Source organism: Mustela nivalis, assembly GCF_964662115.1.
Source record: "Mustela nivalis genome assembly, chromosome: 2".
In the NCBI taxonomy this organism is placed as follows: Eukaryota; Metazoa; Chordata; class Mammalia; order Carnivora; family Mustelidae; genus Mustela; species Mustela nivalis.
The window spans coordinates 156,903,764-156,920,910 of NC_139021.1; the positions used below are offsets into that span (position 1 = coordinate 156,903,764).

General features: G+C 47.8%; 1 protein-coding gene and 1 long non-coding RNA gene across 2 annotated transcripts; both read left to right on the top strand.

Annotated features, from left to right (window-relative positions):
- Nucleotides 1-5,875: 5,875 nt before the first annotated feature.
- LOC309860278 lies at nt 5,876-7,714 on the top strand. Its single transcript, XR_014309295.1, has 2 exons — nt 5,876-6,110; nt 7,156-7,714. It is a non-coding gene; the product is annotated as an uncharacterized lncRNA (long non-coding RNA).
- A 1,485-nt stretch (nt 7,715-9,199) lies between these two features.
- PGAM1 (phosphoglycerate mutase 1) lies at nt 9,200-16,912 on the top strand. Its single transcript, XM_082722189.1, has 4 exons — nt 9,200-10,023; nt 13,812-14,086; nt 14,886-15,066; nt 15,804-16,912. The coding sequence occupies exons 1-4, from the start codon at nt 9,885-9,887 to the stop codon at nt 15,971-15,973; spliced, it is 765 nt and encodes a 254-aa protein (XP_082578315.1). The 5' UTR covers nt 9,200-9,884; the 3' UTR covers nt 15,974-16,912.
- Nucleotides 16,913-17,147: the final 235 nt, after the last annotated feature.

A 17,147-nucleotide genomic window follows, 5' to 3' on the forward strand; every position in this document is an offset into this window, starting at 1 on the left:
CAGATGGCTTGGGTGTTTAACTTAGTGCTCAAGTTCTAAAAGAGGGAGATAGGCTTTGTCACTCTAGGCAGCCCATCATGACCCAGGTGGTGGAGTTATGGCTGCTCGGAGGGTTGCCCTCACTGTGGAGCTGTGTCAAAGCCCAGGCCATGGATTCACGCAAGCCCGTGTTTGGAGCCATATCCCAGGTGTGACCAGGGACAAGTAGCTGAACTTGGTGAGCCACAGTCTCCTCACCTGAAAATAGGGCTGCTGTTCCAAGGCTAAAATGAGATTGTGCATGTAGAACACCGAGCCCCATGCCTGGCACATCACTGTCACAGAAGGCTGCATGTCCCTCAGCCTCTGCGGCTTTAACATTCCATTTGGCCGAAGAAGAGCTTGCTCCCTAGACTAAGTCCGGAGGGGACAAACGGATGGCCTGGTTGCAGAGGGAGTTCCTAGGGTAAGGATGGGATCTCTTGGCTTTTGTCCATTGACCAACTGAATGATGGCCTGGTGTGCTAACCAGGACCCAAAACTGTGAAGAGGACTGAAATCTGGGCATGGCAGGTGTGCTCTTACTCAAAGAGGGGACTGCGCCCAAAGCAGAGTCCACCTTCATTTGTCATCTGACAGGATGTGACCGTGACAGGCAGGAGGGAGTGTGGGTGAGCAGAGACCATGTGATCGCCACTCTAACCTGGCATCCTGATGCCCCCAAATTCATTCTTATTGCAAAATCACGCATTTCCCCACCTACTACTTCCAACCTCCCATTCCTGTCAGGGGCCTCTGTATCAGGAATGAATTGTGTACAGCTGCTAACATGGAGACCTCAAGATAGTAGCTCAAACACACAGGATTAATTCTTCACATTCGGCAAGTCAGGAGGTAGGTGGGCTAATATGGTGGCTCCATAGAGTCCTCAGGGCCCTAAGCGTTCTCTTTTTCTGCTCTACCCTCCCTGGTATATGACTTCCATCTTCGGTGTCACCTCATGCTCCAAAGATGGGCTGCAGGAGCTCCAACCATCACATTCAGTCTAGGCCAAGGCCCAGACTCAGTAAGATGGAGCCAAGGGGGCACTCCCAGCCAAGTCAGCTCCCTTTAAGCCAGTTCTACTCACATCTGATTGGCTAGAATTTAGTAATTTGGCCAAACTTAACTGCAGAGGGGCTGAGAACTATAGCCTTTTAGTCGGGAACATTGCAGCCCACCCCCTTCCTCCCAATGGGAGTTCTATTGCTAAGTTAGAACGGAAGAACTGATACGGGGTAGGCAGTGAGCTGCCCCTGAATCTTTGGTGTGGAGAGGACTGGTTCTGATCAATTTAACTCAGTTACATTCCCAAAAGTTCTTTCTTTCTTTCTTTCTTTTAATAAAGATTTTATTTATTTATTTGAGAGAGATGAACAGAGAAAACACAAACAGGGGGAGCTGCAGAGGGAGAGGAAGAACCAGGCTCCCTCCTGAGCAAGGAGCCTGATGTGGGACTCAGTCCCAGGACTCTGGGATCATGACCTGAGCCAAAGGCAGTCACTTAACTGACTGAGCCAGCCAGGCGACCCCAAAAGTTATTTCTTGAGCACTAATTATATGCAAGACACTGTGCTAAGTTAGCATATGGAGGTACATAAAGATGCTTGAAGGCTCTCCTGCTCTTAAGAGACCTACAGGTTATGGGCTCCTGGGTGGCTCAGTTGGCTGAGCATCTGACTCTTGGCTTCCACTCAAGTCATGGTCTCAGGGTCGTGGAATGGCACCAGGTAAGGCTCCGTGCTCTGCGGGGAGTCTGCCTGGGATTCTTTCCCTCTCCCTCTGCTCCTTCTCCACCACTGCCCCTCCACCACTTGTGTGGGTGCGTGTGTATGTGTGCACCCTCTCTCAAAAAACAAATAAATTTTAAAAATCTTAAAACAACAACAGCAAAAGAAACTTACGGGTTACTGCTGCTGAGACAAGCACAAAACTTCTCAGTCTTCTCATCTGTAAATCGAAGATGTATCTCATTCTCTCCAGGACCTCAGAGCCCAATGTGGGGCTCGATTCCAGGACCCTGAGATCATGACCTGAGCTGAAGGCAGGTGCTTAACTGACTGAGCCACCCAGGCGCCAATCCCTGTCTCCTCCTTGACTGCTGGATCCCCTGAGGACAGGGACCATGTCTGGTCCACTCTTGTGTCCTCAGAGCCTTCGTCAGTGTCTGCACTTAGTAGGTGTGCAGTACTCCTATTTGTCAAATGGATACGTGACATGAGCAGAGCTCACCAGGAGGTGCAGGAGAGGGTCAGGGTGGCTGTCAGAAGGCTACCTTGGGAGCAGATCCTGAAGGGCTTGAGGGTCAGAATAAAGAGTGGATCTTCATAGGGAGTTTTTGCACATTGCAATCTGGGAAAATAACTGAAGGAACTTGTACTTTAGTAGGAGTATTGGTCCTCCATTTAGTCAGCTGATACACACTTCTGCTGAGTATATTGGGCATTGTGGAAGAGAGGAAGAGAGGAAGGGGACATTTAGCGGTCGTCTCTGTGCCAGGGACTCTTCATGGTCATAGCATGGAGATCCACCATGGATGAGCGTTCCCAGAGCCGGGCTTCACTGGCAGCTTCCTGCCACGGCCTCACAACCACGCCATGCAAAATCAGGGTAATTTTTTTTTTTAAGTTATATTATTATTTTTATTGTTAAGGAATCCATTGCTGTGATTGTCGTGAAGCCAAGACTGGATTAAGGGCTTCGAGTCCTGGAGGTAATTACACCCCACTCTGGCCTTTGTGGATAGTCCCTGTCATCTCCCTCTACCTCAGCTGAGAACCCAAACTCCTGAGGCTTCCATCCCTGCCCTCCTGTTCCTGGAAGGTGCCAAGCAGGTGCTATCGTTCTCCACGCTTTACAGGCTTTACAGACCGGGAAACCAAAGCTGGGAAAAGTCACGTAACTTGCTTTAGTTTTCAACAGCATTGAGTGGTGGAGTTGGAATTATCACTCTTTGTCCCGAAGTCCTATTCTTCACAATGACCAGTTACAAAGAGATGAAAGTCACCTCGCTCTTGCTCTCCCGTGCAGGGCTCACTGGCTGGCTGGAGAGGAAGCAAAGGCAGGGGGAAGGAGAGAGGAGCTGTGCAATCATCCAGCTATGCCCCTGTGGAGGGTTGGGAGGTGCTGTGGGAGGACCCAGCTTGGCAGGGAGTGGTCAGACCTAGTAGGAGAATCAGGGAGAGCTTTGGGTAAGGGGACTGTCTTGGTCTGTTTGGGCTGTTTATAAACAACAGAGATTTGCTCTTCACAGTTCTGGAGGCTGAGATGCCCAGGACCAAGGTGCAGGCAGATTCAGGGTCCGGTGAGGGTCACTTCCTGATTCCCAGACTGGAGTTGTGGATGCCAGTTACAGACTACTACTGTACCAGTTCAGATGAGAAATGCTGAGGTCTGACACTGAGACTGTGATTGGAAACTGTGTTTAGGAGGTAGAACGGGCAGCACTCACTGGTTGACCAAGTATGAGGGGTGAGCAGGGTTGCTGTATACGGTTGTGCAAACTGTGGACTGCTTCATTTCCCAGCTGGGGGAGTTGAAATCTAGTCTTCACTGGGGCTTGTCTAAAAGAGTTGGCCTTTTTCTTTTTCCTTTTTTTTAAAGATTTTATTTATTTATTTGACAGACAGAGACCACAAGTAGGTAGAGAGGCAGGCAGAGAGAGAGGAAGGGAAGCAGCCTCCCTGCTGAGCAGAGAGTCCGATGTGAGGCTCCATCCAGTACCCTGGGATCATGCCCTGAACTGAAGGCAGAAGCTTTAACCCACTGAGCCCCCGGAGTGCCCCAGAGTTGGCCTTTTTCTAATTCACCAACAATACTGGAGCAATGGCTTTAGAAGTGAGGATAAATTACTCCCAGGAAGGGGATATTCCAGAATATGAGTGTGTCTATGGAAGATAGCCCGTCTCAATATCTGAAACAAAAAGCTGGATCTATTACTTGAGAGCAGAGCAATGCCTACAGGGTGTGATCCCTTTGAGGGCAGCAAGAGTCTTCTATAAGGTGCTGGGAGGTGTGAAGTTTAGTGATGGACACACTGAGAGGAGGCAGAGTTAGGGGATTGGTGGATGATGCAGAGCGTGGCTGGTGCTGACTGGCTGGGTTACAGAAGTGTGGTCACTGAGGCAAACGTCATTGTTCAGTAAAAGGGAGATGAACTATCATTGATTAAATGGTTTAAAGCCCTTTGTGGTGGTTCCTCGTTGGCATGGCTACAGGACAATGAGAAACTTGTCCAGGAAAATGAGAACTTCTTTCTTTTCCTCAAGTGACAGCTAACTCAGACCATTCATCCTCCCAAGGGCATTTCACATTAACAGTGGACCACGAATGATCAAGGGGTTAGATCTCCAGAGGTTTTAGAGGCTATTTGGGGTGAGGTCAAGGCTGTGGCAGAAAGGTCTGATGTCTGTCACCTCCCTCCAAAATCCTGGGGGTGGGTGTTCCCCCAGATGGGGATCTGGGAGAAAAATTAGTTGCATAGCCAGGAAGGGCCTGGCCTGGGGTGGCATATGAAGTCAGAAATGGGACCTAGGGCACCTGGGTGGCTCAGTGGGTTAAGCCGCTGCCTTCAGCTCAGGTCGTGATCTCAGGGTCCTGGGATCGAGTCCCGCATCGGGCTCTCTGCTCAGCAGGGAGCCTGCTTCCTCCTCTCTCTCTCTGCCTGCCTCTCTCTCTACTTGTGATCTCTCTCTGTCAAATAAATAAATAAAATATTAAAAAAAAAAAAAAAAGAAATGGGACCTAGGCACCTGACTTCCAGTCACCTGTCTGGAAGGAGATGTGAGGTGCCTAGAGGCAGAGTTTGGGGCCTGAGGCTAGACCGCCAAGTTTTTGTCCTTGTTGCCACTAAGACCTTGCCTCCGTCCCTCCTTTACTCTCTCAGTTGGTTCAGCAAGAACCACTGGTGCTGGCCCAGCCACACCCTGGGGAGCACCCCTGGAGCTGCCTGAGGAGATCGGGAAGCGTGTCAGGACTGGCAGGAAAAGAAGACTGTTGCTCCCTGCAGCTCAGCAGCTGAGTCCGGGTTCCCAAGCTCTCCCCACACACCCCCTCCATGCCCTTGAGCGATGGCTCTTAGTGACGAGGCTCTCACAGATTTTTTTTAAACAGCTTTACTGAGATACAGCTCTCATACCGTCGACTTCACCCATTTCAATTGCACAATTTAATGTTTTTAGTTCACTTCACCGTTATGTGTAACCAGACCACAGCCCATTTTAGAACATTTCATCACCTCACAGAGAAACTCCATGTCCCTTCTTTAGAAGCCCCCAACCCTCCAGCACGAGGCCTTTTGCGTCTGACGTCTCTCCTCAGCCTACTGTTTTCAAGGTTCATTCAGGCAGTGCGTATCAGTGTTCCATTCCTTTTCATGGTTAACTATTCCATGGTATGTCTGTACTGCACATTATTTATCCATTCATCAGCCAACAGACACTCTGGTTGTTTCCAGATCTTGGCTTTGGTGAATAATGCCTTTTTTTTTTTTTTAAACATTTGTGTATGAATTTTGGTGTGGATATTTGCTTTTATTTCTCTTGCGTATACACCCAGGAACGAAATCACTGCATCACAGGGTAACTCTATGTTTAGCCATTTGAGAAACTCATGAGGGTTTCTTTTTTTTTTTTTTTTTTTTTTTTTTTTTTTTTTTTAAAGATTTTATTTATTTATTTATTTGACAGAGAGAAATGACAAGTAGGCAGAGAGGCAGGCAGAGAGAGAGAGAGAGAGGAGGAAGCAGGCTCCCTGCTGAGCAGAGAGCCCGACGCGGGACTCGATCCCAGGACCCTGAGATCATGACCTGAGCCGAAGGCAGCGGCTTAACCACTGAGCCACCCAGGCGCCCCTCATGAGGGTTTCTGATTGTTGTTCTTTCTTGTGCACATGTCTTAGGCTGGACAACCCTGAACGGGCTCCTGTTATCACCTCTGGGAGACAGGCATTTCCTCCACTGCGTTCAGATATAGGACAGCCACCAGCTCCCCTGCTCTGCCCTCCACAAAATCCTTAGCCGGCCTGTTAGAAACCTGGTTGACCACCTTGCCGTTGGCTGACAGGCAACTTGGATAACCTCCCTCCGTCAGTCAGTAAGTAGTCACTGACATAAAACAGACATAAAAACATTTCTGACTAATCTATTGAATGTACGTGCACAGCCATGAGAATCCATCCCCCAAATCTCACACAGCTGGTTGACCCGGGGCTCCCACTGTGTCACTCTGAAATCCCTCAAAGCATTCAGTCAAAGGCTGTGCTGCCCACAGGCTGCTCACCGCTGACTTAGTATCCCTGTGCCAAGGAGGCGAAGGCAAGGCCTGCTCTGAAGAGTGATCTTGGCTTGAGGATTCCTCAACGTTCTTCCTGAATTTCCTCAGAAATGTTCCACCTGCTCAACCTTCCTTTAATCCTTCTTTCACTTGGGTCACACGTACTCTGTCAGCCTGTCACCCTCCCATTTCCTGTCTCAGGCATTTCCCCTAATGCAAATCCTGCTAGGCAATGGCTTCTCAGAAATCCTGTATTAATTCATACCACTAATCTCTCAGTCCCTCACTACACTTAACGTGAACCGTTCCCAAATAACAAAAGTGTCTGCCTGTTTTGTACTTAGAATTTCATCTAAAGAAATAGTGTAGGGAAACTTTTTTTTTTTTAAAGATTGTATTTATTTACTTGACAGACAGAAATCACAAGTAGGCAGAGAGAGGGGGACTCCCTGCTGAGCAGAGAGCCCGATGCAGGGCTCGATCCCAGGACCCCGAGATCATGACCTGAGCCAAAGGCAGAGGCTTAACCCACTGAGCCACCCAGGTGCCCCAGAAAACAGTTTTATGTGAAGGAAAGTAGAGGAGTCAAAAAGGTTTGCTTATTGCCCCACTTTGAGCAGTTTTATCATCGTAGTTATGACATGCCGGGCATAGAGGCAGAGGGTGGTTTCTTTTTAGAGACTGGAAGAGCTCCAGGATCCAGAGAGAAGGGCTTGTACTATCGCTGGGCCAGACACTCAAGTCCCAGGCTGGGTTCTGAGGACAGAGAAGGATGTTGCCAGGGGAGTTGTAGGAAGCTACCAGTACACAGCAGTGTTGTCCTTTCTCTTTTCCAGTGACACTCATTCCCGCTGTTTATCCTCAGATGGCGACCGACCGTAGAGGGCTGGAGCGGGACTTTCAGGCCTCTTTAAAGCACTCTTCCTCTACAAGCCCAGAGTCCTGAGGCATTAGCTACAATCACTTGGGCTCACTCTCTCTTCCAGACAGAAATCCTGTCTTCCTCAGATAGCAGCACCGATAGCTGGCTCTTGTGAACAGCAGGCTGTGGATTCACAAGATGTTCCCCAAGTAAGGACCTGGGGTGTCCTGGCGGGGATCCCTGTGGGCCAAATGGCAGCTGCCCCTCCTTCAACCCTGCAGAGAACTTGGCTTGCCTCATTTCAATTCGGGTCCTGCACTGAATGTTCAGTGCTTGATAACGGAGTTGTGCTTCTGTGGAAAACATAAACGGAGAGGGAAGGCTGAGAGAGGGCTTTACTGTTTTAATGAACAGTGGAGGGTAATAGGGCTGTGCCTCCTGATTATCCTTATCTGAGTTTTTGTAACAGCTTAACCGATAAGCTGGTTGGTTGAAAGTTGTTAGAGTCCTGAGATTTTCCCTGGGTCTGGGGAATGAATTAAAGCATTCTGCTGGAAGAGAAGCTGTCTGCTCTAAGAGTTTGGGGTTTTGAGGCTGGCTGGAGGCCTCAGGGAGAGATGAGGGCTCAGAGCTTAGATCCCCACCCCACACTCCAGGCAGGAAGAGGGACTTAATGGGCCTGCAGTTGCCCCCTGCTGTGACCCGGTTAGGAGCTGTGAAGTCAGTCCCTCAGGTTGCTCCTAGAGCTGGAATCCAGCTGAAATCAGTCCCCCTCACTCATCCTTTGTTCTCAGGATGTGTGAATTCTTTTCCGTATCCACGTGGTGCCCCACTTTGAGCAGGGAATCAACCCTGACAAATGACTCTGTGCTGTGTGTTCAGTAGAGATAACACTTAAGTTTAAAAAAAAAAAAAAGTAGTTGAGGACAAACCCCACTGATTTATCCTTACTTTTGACTGCCATTTGAGAAATCGCCTTGGTTTGATAGGCTCTACGCTTCTTCCCAGATTTGTGATTGAAGCTGAGTGAATCCCCATCTCTGCCCAGGAATTCTGGCTTCCAGCTGCAAAAGCAAGCCATCAAGGTCTTCCCACAGTGCTTCCCATCCCCCAAACTCTCCCCCTCTCTGGATCTCTCCAGGCTGCTGCCTCCCTTACTGACACTACAAGTCCCAACTTTGGGGCCCTTCCCTGTGGGATCACCTGAGTCCTCCACTAGTCTGCTCTTTTTGAATGGTTCAGGTCACTTTCCTCTTCTGTTACATGTGAACCGGGGGTAGGAGGAGGTGGGGAGTTGCAGTGGAGAATTTTCTAGACCTCTCCCAGCCCTGACACTCAGGGCAGGGCTGTGAATTCCGACAACTTAGTTCTCTGAGTCTGGGCATACAGGGATTCCGGAACCAGCCTCAGCTTGAATCCCGAGCCCTGTAACCTTAGGCAGTTTACTTCATCCCTCATTTTCCTCATCAGTAAATAAGGAAATAGAATACCTGCCTCATAGGACCATTATGAGTATATGAGGATTAAATGAGTTAATGTTTGTAAAGCACTTATAACACTGTTTGGTACAGAGGGTTTTTTTGTTTTGTTTTGTTTTGTTTTTTTTGAGAGCATGTTAAAAACTTTTCTAGAATCTGTTAAATATAGCACACAGCACAGTTTCATTGTTAACTATTTACCTGTGGGTCTTATTGGCACTCCACTTGCTGTGAAGGGCAAACACATTCAACCCATCTTTGGCCCTAGCCCACTGACTCCTGGTTTGGTGCTCAATGAAGTGGCTAGTTTGAAATAAACCAGGAGTCGGTGGCAAGGGTAGCGGAGAGCTGTCCAGACAAGCAGATATTAAACTGCTGATTGGGTGTAGGCAGAAGAACAGGCAGTGACTCTCCTTTTTCTGGGATGTTTGAAGGGGTCCTGAGTTTGCCTCACTGTTGGAGGACCAGGAGGCACCGACTCGAGAGAGTGGGAGGCACCCGAAGAGGTGGGATAAACGGCTCAGTGTTTCTGGGAAGCGCAGGACTTTGGAACCAGCAGTCAGGGCCAGTTCTCTTACATGTAAAATAGGATATGAATAGCCACTAAAATGAGAAAGCCCTCGTAAGGGCTATTGACTGAACACCTTCCAGATAGACTGGCACCAGCTAAGTATTTATTATGACCATTCACGAATGAGGTTGGGCGAGGTTAAGCCACCTGCCCAAAGATACAAAGCAATAAAAAGGAAGAGTGAAGATTCGAACGCAGGTGTGTGAACTCAAACTCTGCTTAAGGATGGAAAAGTGACCTGGCGCAGCTAAGCCCCGTTCAAATGATAACGGCCACTTTATTAGAACAAAGGCTTATGAATAACAGCAATGCTAGGACTGCAGGGTGGCTCTCGAACGCCCCCTCGGGCACCCACACCCCTGCGGTGCCCAAAAGTCCCGCCGCCGTTCGGCGCTTACGTGCGCTCCGTGACCGCCGCGGCAGACGAGGGGCCGGCGGCCCAGACCGCATGCGCTCTGGCGCCCTCGAGCGCGCCCCTCCCCCACGACGGCCGCAGCGCGGGCACGGGGCGCATGCGCACACCGGGCGGGTGGAGGGCGGCCCCCAGCCAGTGGAAAGATTTTGGACGACCTAGTGCGCGGGATCCCGGTGGTGGCGTGTGAGCGCGCAGGCGCGACTGGGGCCAGGCAGCAACTCCGGAATCTCTGCTAGTCCCAGTGTCTGTCGCACCCGGAGCCGCCGCCATGGCTGCCTATAAGCTGGTGCTGATCCGGCACGGCGAGAGCGCTTGGAACCTGGAAAACCGCTTCAGCGGCTGGTACGACGCCGATCTGAGCCCGGCCGGGCACGAGGAGGCGAAGCGCGGCGGGCAGGCGCTGCGAGGTGCGGAGCGGGCCGGGCTGGGCTGTGGGTGGGGGCTGCGGAGGCCCGGGCGGGCGCCTCACGGTAAGGGCCGCCGCCTGGCTGGCCCCCGTGCCCTCCCAGAGAGGGCTGACCTTGAGCTTCAGCTTTCCAGCAATTTATTTTGCAACTGACGAAATGGGCGCAGGTTGGGGGGGGTCGACTTGCTCAAGGTCATCCAGTGGAGTGAGGGGCAGCGCCAGGAAGAGGGCCGAGGGCGGTCGCCCCGTAACCCATTGCGTTCTCCACTACACCACCTTGCGAAATTCTCCCATTTTCTAGTCTGAGCATTTATTAAGTCCGGGACGGGTTATTACATGGGATGCCCGGAGCCTTCCAGCAGCCGTAACCACGCCTTTTCAGGAGGTCGCTGCGATTCTAATGAAACGTCAGGCCACACGCGGGTCCCTGGCTGTGGGGGAGTAACGCGGCCCGGGGGGGGGGGGGCGCGGGTAGGCAGCGGGCCTCAGAAACCCACGTGCTTACGTAGGCCTTTGCTGTTCAGCGGCATCCCACAAATTCTGTGTCCAAAATCCCATCTTCAAATGTAATTGAGCGAATGAATGAATGAAGGATTTGAGTTGATCCTGTGCGGATTCCATAGACAGATTTTAACCCCCTCTTTTCTATCCTTTCCTGGCCCTCTTTCATAGTTGGGAAAAGTGAAGATTGCATAGATGACTTGTTCAAGGTCGTATCTTTCTATTCCTAGTCCATCTCACTTGCTCCAGTTTGGGTTGAGTAACAACAGGTGGGCAAAGGTGGAAGTGGCAGTGAGATAAACTCATCTACCCAGGCTTGCCCCACCCCGGGGGGGGGGTAGCTCTCCGTGGTTTTGGAATGCTTTTTAAAAGGAACCATTCCCAGCTGTCAGCAACTCAGAGACACACTCTGGTCTGAGAAGGTGTTCCTTTGATGATTAGGGCAGATCCTGCCTTGCTCCTTTCTACTTTGGACGTAGAAGCAGCCATTTAAAAGGGTCATTGATGCCTGATGTGGAAGAGGTATTTGGCCTCAGGTTATTCTAGCGTCTTGCCTTCACTGTAGATTCTTTGAAATGAAGCACAGGTTTGGAAAGTGGGAAATGTAATCCTGCTGGCTGTGTGTGTGAACGCTTTGGGATGGTCTGGTGTGACTTACATTAGGAGAGGATGGGAAAGGGAAAGTGCTGGTAAAGGAGGCCATTTTCTCTCCTGTCTGGCATGAAGACCTGTATGGGTCTGTGGTGGTTTGCTTAGACTAACCCAGGACAAAGATAATTGCAGCTGTACCCTAAAAGACTGATCAAATGGTCAAACTTGGAATTTCTCTTTAACAGATCCTGTTTCAGTTGTTGATTATTATTATTTTTTTAACTTGCTTAATTTCAGTAATCTCTGCACTCAATGTGGGGCTCAAACTCATGACCCCAAGATCAAGCAAGAGTCACATCCACTTGTGACTAAGTCAGCCAGGCACCCCCCTATTTCAGTTTGTAAATAAATGTTGGTAGCATTAGTTAGAAAAATTTCATTTAAGATCTTAATATCTGTTGTGGGCATCACTCATGATTATATTAAAAAAGACTGAAAGCAGAAATTTGAATGGTGAAGACCATTATGAATATTGCAAGAAACCTAAAGTAAATACATGAGTAAATCTTTTTTTTTTTTTTTAAAGATTTTATTTATTTATTTGATAGAGAGAGATCACAAGTAGGCAGAGAGGCAGGCAGAGAGAGAGAAGGAAGCAGGCTCCCCGCTGAGCAGAGAGCCCGATATGGGACTCGATCCCAGGACCCTGAGATCATGACCCGAGCCGAAGGCAGCGGCCTAACCCACTGAGCCACCCAGGCGCCCCAGCACATGAGTAAATCTTAAGTTCTTCAGAGCTTTCAATCATAGTAGGGTTAATAAACAATTTTTTTCTTTTTTAATATTTTACTTATTTGACAGAGGCACAGCGAGAGAGGGAACACAAGCAGGGAGAGTGGGAGAGGGAGAAGCAGGCTTCCCGCTGAGCAGAGAGTCGGATGTGGGGCTTGATTCCAGCACTCTGGGATCACGACCTGAGCCAAAGGAAGATGCTTAATGACTGAGCCACCCGGGGACCCCAAGGTTTATAAACTCTTGAATTGTTTCAGGAGAAAGCCAGTGAGAACTGAGTTCCCCCATGCAGTCTTACTTCTGGGGGAGGATGAGGTCCACACCATACCATTTACCCCGCCCCTGGGCTATGCTAATGGGAAAGTTAAAGAAAGAGGCCCTAGAGTTCTGTTAAGAGCCCTCAGGGGAACTACTTTTCTTCTTGGGGGCCTATTTGGATATCCAAAGGTAGGCACTCCATTGAGAATGGAAATAATTGCTGTGAAACAGCCAGTAGCTTTGCAGCATGGGAGATGACGTTTACACTATGGATGGTTGCTTCCTGGTGACTCAGCCTTTTACTGGGGAGCCATCCCTTCCTTAGAGTTAGGGAGGAGATGGTAATGAAGTCTACTAGGACTTGTCCTGAGGCTTACTGATGAGATTCATCATCTTTTCCCTTGCAGGTAGTGTAGTAGTGGGTTTCCTGGTGATTAATCCTTCCTTCCTCCATCAGTATAGTTCTTACTGGCCTCATTCTCTGCTGAATGACTGGCGGGAGAATTCACTTCACATTGAATTAATTACTGTTGGCAACCTCCATATGAGGCAATATCCAGGAAAGTTTGTGCTGAATTTCAAGGAGGGCCTTGTAGCCTCATGGAGGAAAACACTATATGAAGAAAGGGCCATCTCCTTATTAAAGTGGGAGGGGGGATAATCTTTCATGAAATATGATTGTAGCCTCTTGGTTGGGGCAGCATAACTCTTGATTACCACCCCTTAAGAACTAACGAGTGTGGAGGAGAGATTAATTTATAAATGAATCAGTGCATAGCATTTGCTCTTTTTGCTCTTTCTCCAGGGAGTGGCTTCTCCTAAACCTTGGTCTAGCCATCGACCTAAGGAGGTACAGGCTGGCACATAACTGTAAAAAGAAACTGGATAAAGAAATTGTGATGCGATTTCCATTCCATAGTGGACATAAAATTTCAAGCAACAAATTTAAGTTTTAATCAGCATCCTCTAAGAGCTCTTGCTGTGTCCTGATTGTTCGGGGTTTAAAACCCTAGATAAGAAGTTAGAACTGAAATACATTAGTAATCATTGGTCAAAAGTGACTGTTTTAACTAAAATACAAACATCCAGATCCTTAGGAGTTAGGAAAATATAGAGGGAGCTAGAGATGGTGGTTATGAATTGGATTTTGGAGTCACACAGCCTGGATTTTAATCTCTCACGAATAAGCTGTGACCTTGAATAATTTGCTCAACTCCTCTAGCATGGGTTAGAAGGATGGTTATGAAGACAAACATATACAGAACAGTCCAGTGCTTGACAGATGGCAAGCCCTCTATACGTATTGGCTATTATTATATATTAAGAGATTCCAAGTTTTTAAGCATCTTTTTCTTGAAAGAATTGGAGAAATAAGTTCTTAAAATGGCTTAATTACAGCACTATGTGGTTTAGGATTAGCCACACAGATAGTACACAGTAGCTACTTGACAATATGTTTAGGTCTTGGGTTAGATGAATTATTGGGGAATCATGTTGTCAACTATAAAATAACAAATTTTATCTTTTGTGAAGGCAGAAGATTGTCTTTCCTGCTAGAGTATACAAACTAGCTAAATTTATATGTAAGAAAATTCTGGTTCCAGAGTGGATCTGATTAGCTTATCACTTTGAATTTCTGATTCCCAGATGCTGGCTATGAGTTTGACATCTGCTTCACCTCAGTGCAGAAGAGAGCAATTCGGACTCTCTGGACAGTGCTGGATGCCATTGACCAAATGTGGCTGCCAGTAGTGAGGACTTGGCGCCTCAATGAGCGGCACTATGGGGGTCTGACTGGTCTGAACAAAGCAGAAACTGCTGCCAAGCATGGCGAGGCCCAGGTGAAGATCTGGAGGCGTTCCTATGATGTCCCACCACCTCCAATGGAACCTGACCATCCCTTCTACAGCAACATCAGTAAGGTATGGTAAAACGGGGTTTGGCTCAACCCCACTTAGGAGGACCACAGGTTATGGTTTCTGGCCTCACTCTTTCTTAGCTTTTTATTAGTGTCTGCCTAGTCCCATTGAGTTTATAATTTATAATAAATAGTTAATTCTTTCAATTATCCTTCTCTAAGGAATGACCTTCACTTGTTAAAAGATTTAGTTGGTAGTTACTTCTCTAAAAATATCTTTTTTTTTTTTTTTAAGATTTTATTTATTTATTTGACAGAGAGAGATCACAAGTAGACAGAGAGGCAGGCAGAGAGAGAGAGAGGGAAGCAGGCTCCCTGCTGAGCAGAGAGCCCGATGCGGGCCTCGATCCCAGGACCCTGAGATCATGACCTGAGCCGAAGGCAGCGGCTTAACCCACTGAGCCACCCAGGCGCCCAATATATCTCCTTTTTTTAACCCACTGAGCCACCCAGGCGCCCAATATATCTCCTTTTTTTCTTTCTTCGACATACTTCATAAAACCTATCCATAGTTGTAGGGCCCTTCTAAGACAAGTGGAAGATTAAGTGAATTGGGAAGAGCCTTATACTTACTTTCCCCCCCTTCTTTTCTAAGTTTCTTTGAAAAATTAATCTTCCAGTAGCGGGCAGTGGTGGTAGGAAGAGCTGCAAGGTAATAATTAGCCCCTTTGCCAAGCTCTCAGCTCTATTCTGTGCGCTGGTGAGAGATTTTGATTCATCACTTTAATTAGGGGATGAGGAGTGGGCAGAACAGATGCAGCTACTACTAATTGGTGAATTTGGATTTTGTTGTTGTTGTTTAGGATCGAAGGTATGCAGACCTCACTGAAGATCAGCTACCCTCCTGTGAGAGTCTGAAGGACACAATTGCCAGAGCTCTGCCCTTTTGGAATGAAGAAATAGTTCCCCAGATTAAGGAGGGGAAACGAGTACTGATTGCAGCCCATGGCAACAGCCTTCGGGGCATTGTCAAGCATCTGGAGGGTATGTGTATTTTTCAGGGGAACCCTCAAGGAGGCATACAGCAAAATTGCCACTAATCAGGGACTTATTTCATGCAAAGGAGACCTTCGGGAAAAGGTTAGACATTGAGAGCCTTGGAGATAGTCTAGATTGACTCCTGGTCACCCTCTACCCTTGTTTCCTCAAAGCATCGTAAACAGACTCACTGGGTGCTTACTGTATAAGCAGAACTTTAGGTTCCCCTTCAGACCTGATGCAGAAGCTGCCATCTGTTACTCACATACACTTTATAATTTGAGATGCTCACCTTTAGATTTTTTTTTTTTCTTCACCTTTAGATTTTGATTGCCAGTTCAAACTGGTAAAATCCTCCTTAATCATAACCTGGTACAACTTCACACTTGAATTGCGATTTGCATTCTAAATTGCTTTATCTGAAGGCCTAGAGGGACAGATTTGCTGATTTTTGGCAGGCTGGATGGATCACATAGGACATTTGTGATGTGGATGGTCTTGACCCTACTTTGGGAGAGAGATCTGTGATACACACCTTTCATACATTCTTTTTGTTTTTCACTGGCTGAAAGATAAGTATTGAGTGTATTCTTTGGGTGACTGATCTGTAATACAGATCATTACTGTTACTACAAATACCAGAAAGTGTCTTATTTTATTTAATTCCTACTGAAGTCCTTTGTCACCTGCAGGGGTGACATGGATTTATGTCTTGCATGGCTAATCACAGTGTGTATTTTCAGGTCTTTCCGAAGAGGCTATCATGGAACTGAACCTTCCAACAGGCATTCCCATAGTCTATGAATTGGACAAGAACTTGAAGCCCATCAAGCCCATGCAGTTCCTGGGGGATGAAGAGACCGTGCGTAAAGCCATGGAAGCTGTGGCTGCCCAGGGCAAGGCCAAAAAGTGAAGGGAAGCAGGCAGACTACTTCCCCAAGGATACCTCCCCTCCCTGTCCATCCCACTCCTCTGCACTTCTTCCCTGCACATGTCACACTGACCGTATCTGTAGGCATCTTAAGTTTTAGCTGCAGATGAGGACCAGTGGCTCCTAATTTCATTTAGCCATTTTGTTTCTTGCACCCACTCTCTTCATATATTCTAGTCAGAATGGCACTTCTGGGGCATGGGTTCTCAGTCCAAGCTGAGAGAAGACGCTTACCCAAGAGTAGGGAACTAGTAATGCTGGGGGTTTTGCTACTGTTTTATTATTGAGGACCTGCTTGCAATAGGGATAGGGAGGAACCATGCTAGGTGTGACCAATGAGAAGCAAAAGAGCCTGTGTGTGTTCCCACGAGCAAGTCCTGTACTGTTCTGTACAGGTGGAGCAGGGGGTGCTCTAGTCATTCCAGTGGAAGATGAACGTAACCTGCATGGTGATGAAAACAGTCATTTCCCCTCTGACCCTAGAAGAGCTGGCTCCAGAAGATTGGGATCAATCTGAATGTTTTACATGTTGCATTTACTTTTACAAGAAAAAAAAGTACATATATATATATATATATAAAAATACAAAACGAAAACCCTTCTGGGGTTTCTAGTGGCGGTTGAAATATTCCCACATGTGATCATCCAAAAATAAGCCATTCCTCACACCAGTGTGGGATAAACTCCTTGACTTCTGAGGCCTAGGAGTTCATTCTGCTGTGTGTTTTAGAATCCCTCCCCTGCCTTAATGTTTTATGGCAGTGAGATGCCTCTTGATCATGTCCAAGTGTGTCTTTCACTGTATCTGTTTCTGATTATGTTCCAGTTGCTTGGCCCCACCATGGGCTCAGTACTCATTTTGAGTGTAACCGTACTAAATCTTTTTTCCAGATCAGTATAATAAAGGAGTGATGTGCAATATCTTCTGTGTGATATAGTGATCCCTCTAGAACTTTAGGACAACCAGTCAGTTTACACAGCCCGGTCCACATATAGTATATCTTACTAGGTTTTCCATCTTCGGTTGGGGAGCTGAGGTGTGGGGGAGCAGGTCATCTTAGCTGAACTCTCCATTCCTATTGCCTCTACAGCTCTTGTTCAGTGATGCTGGTTACTTGAGTGGAAAATGAAATTCTGAAACCCCATTATACCTTTT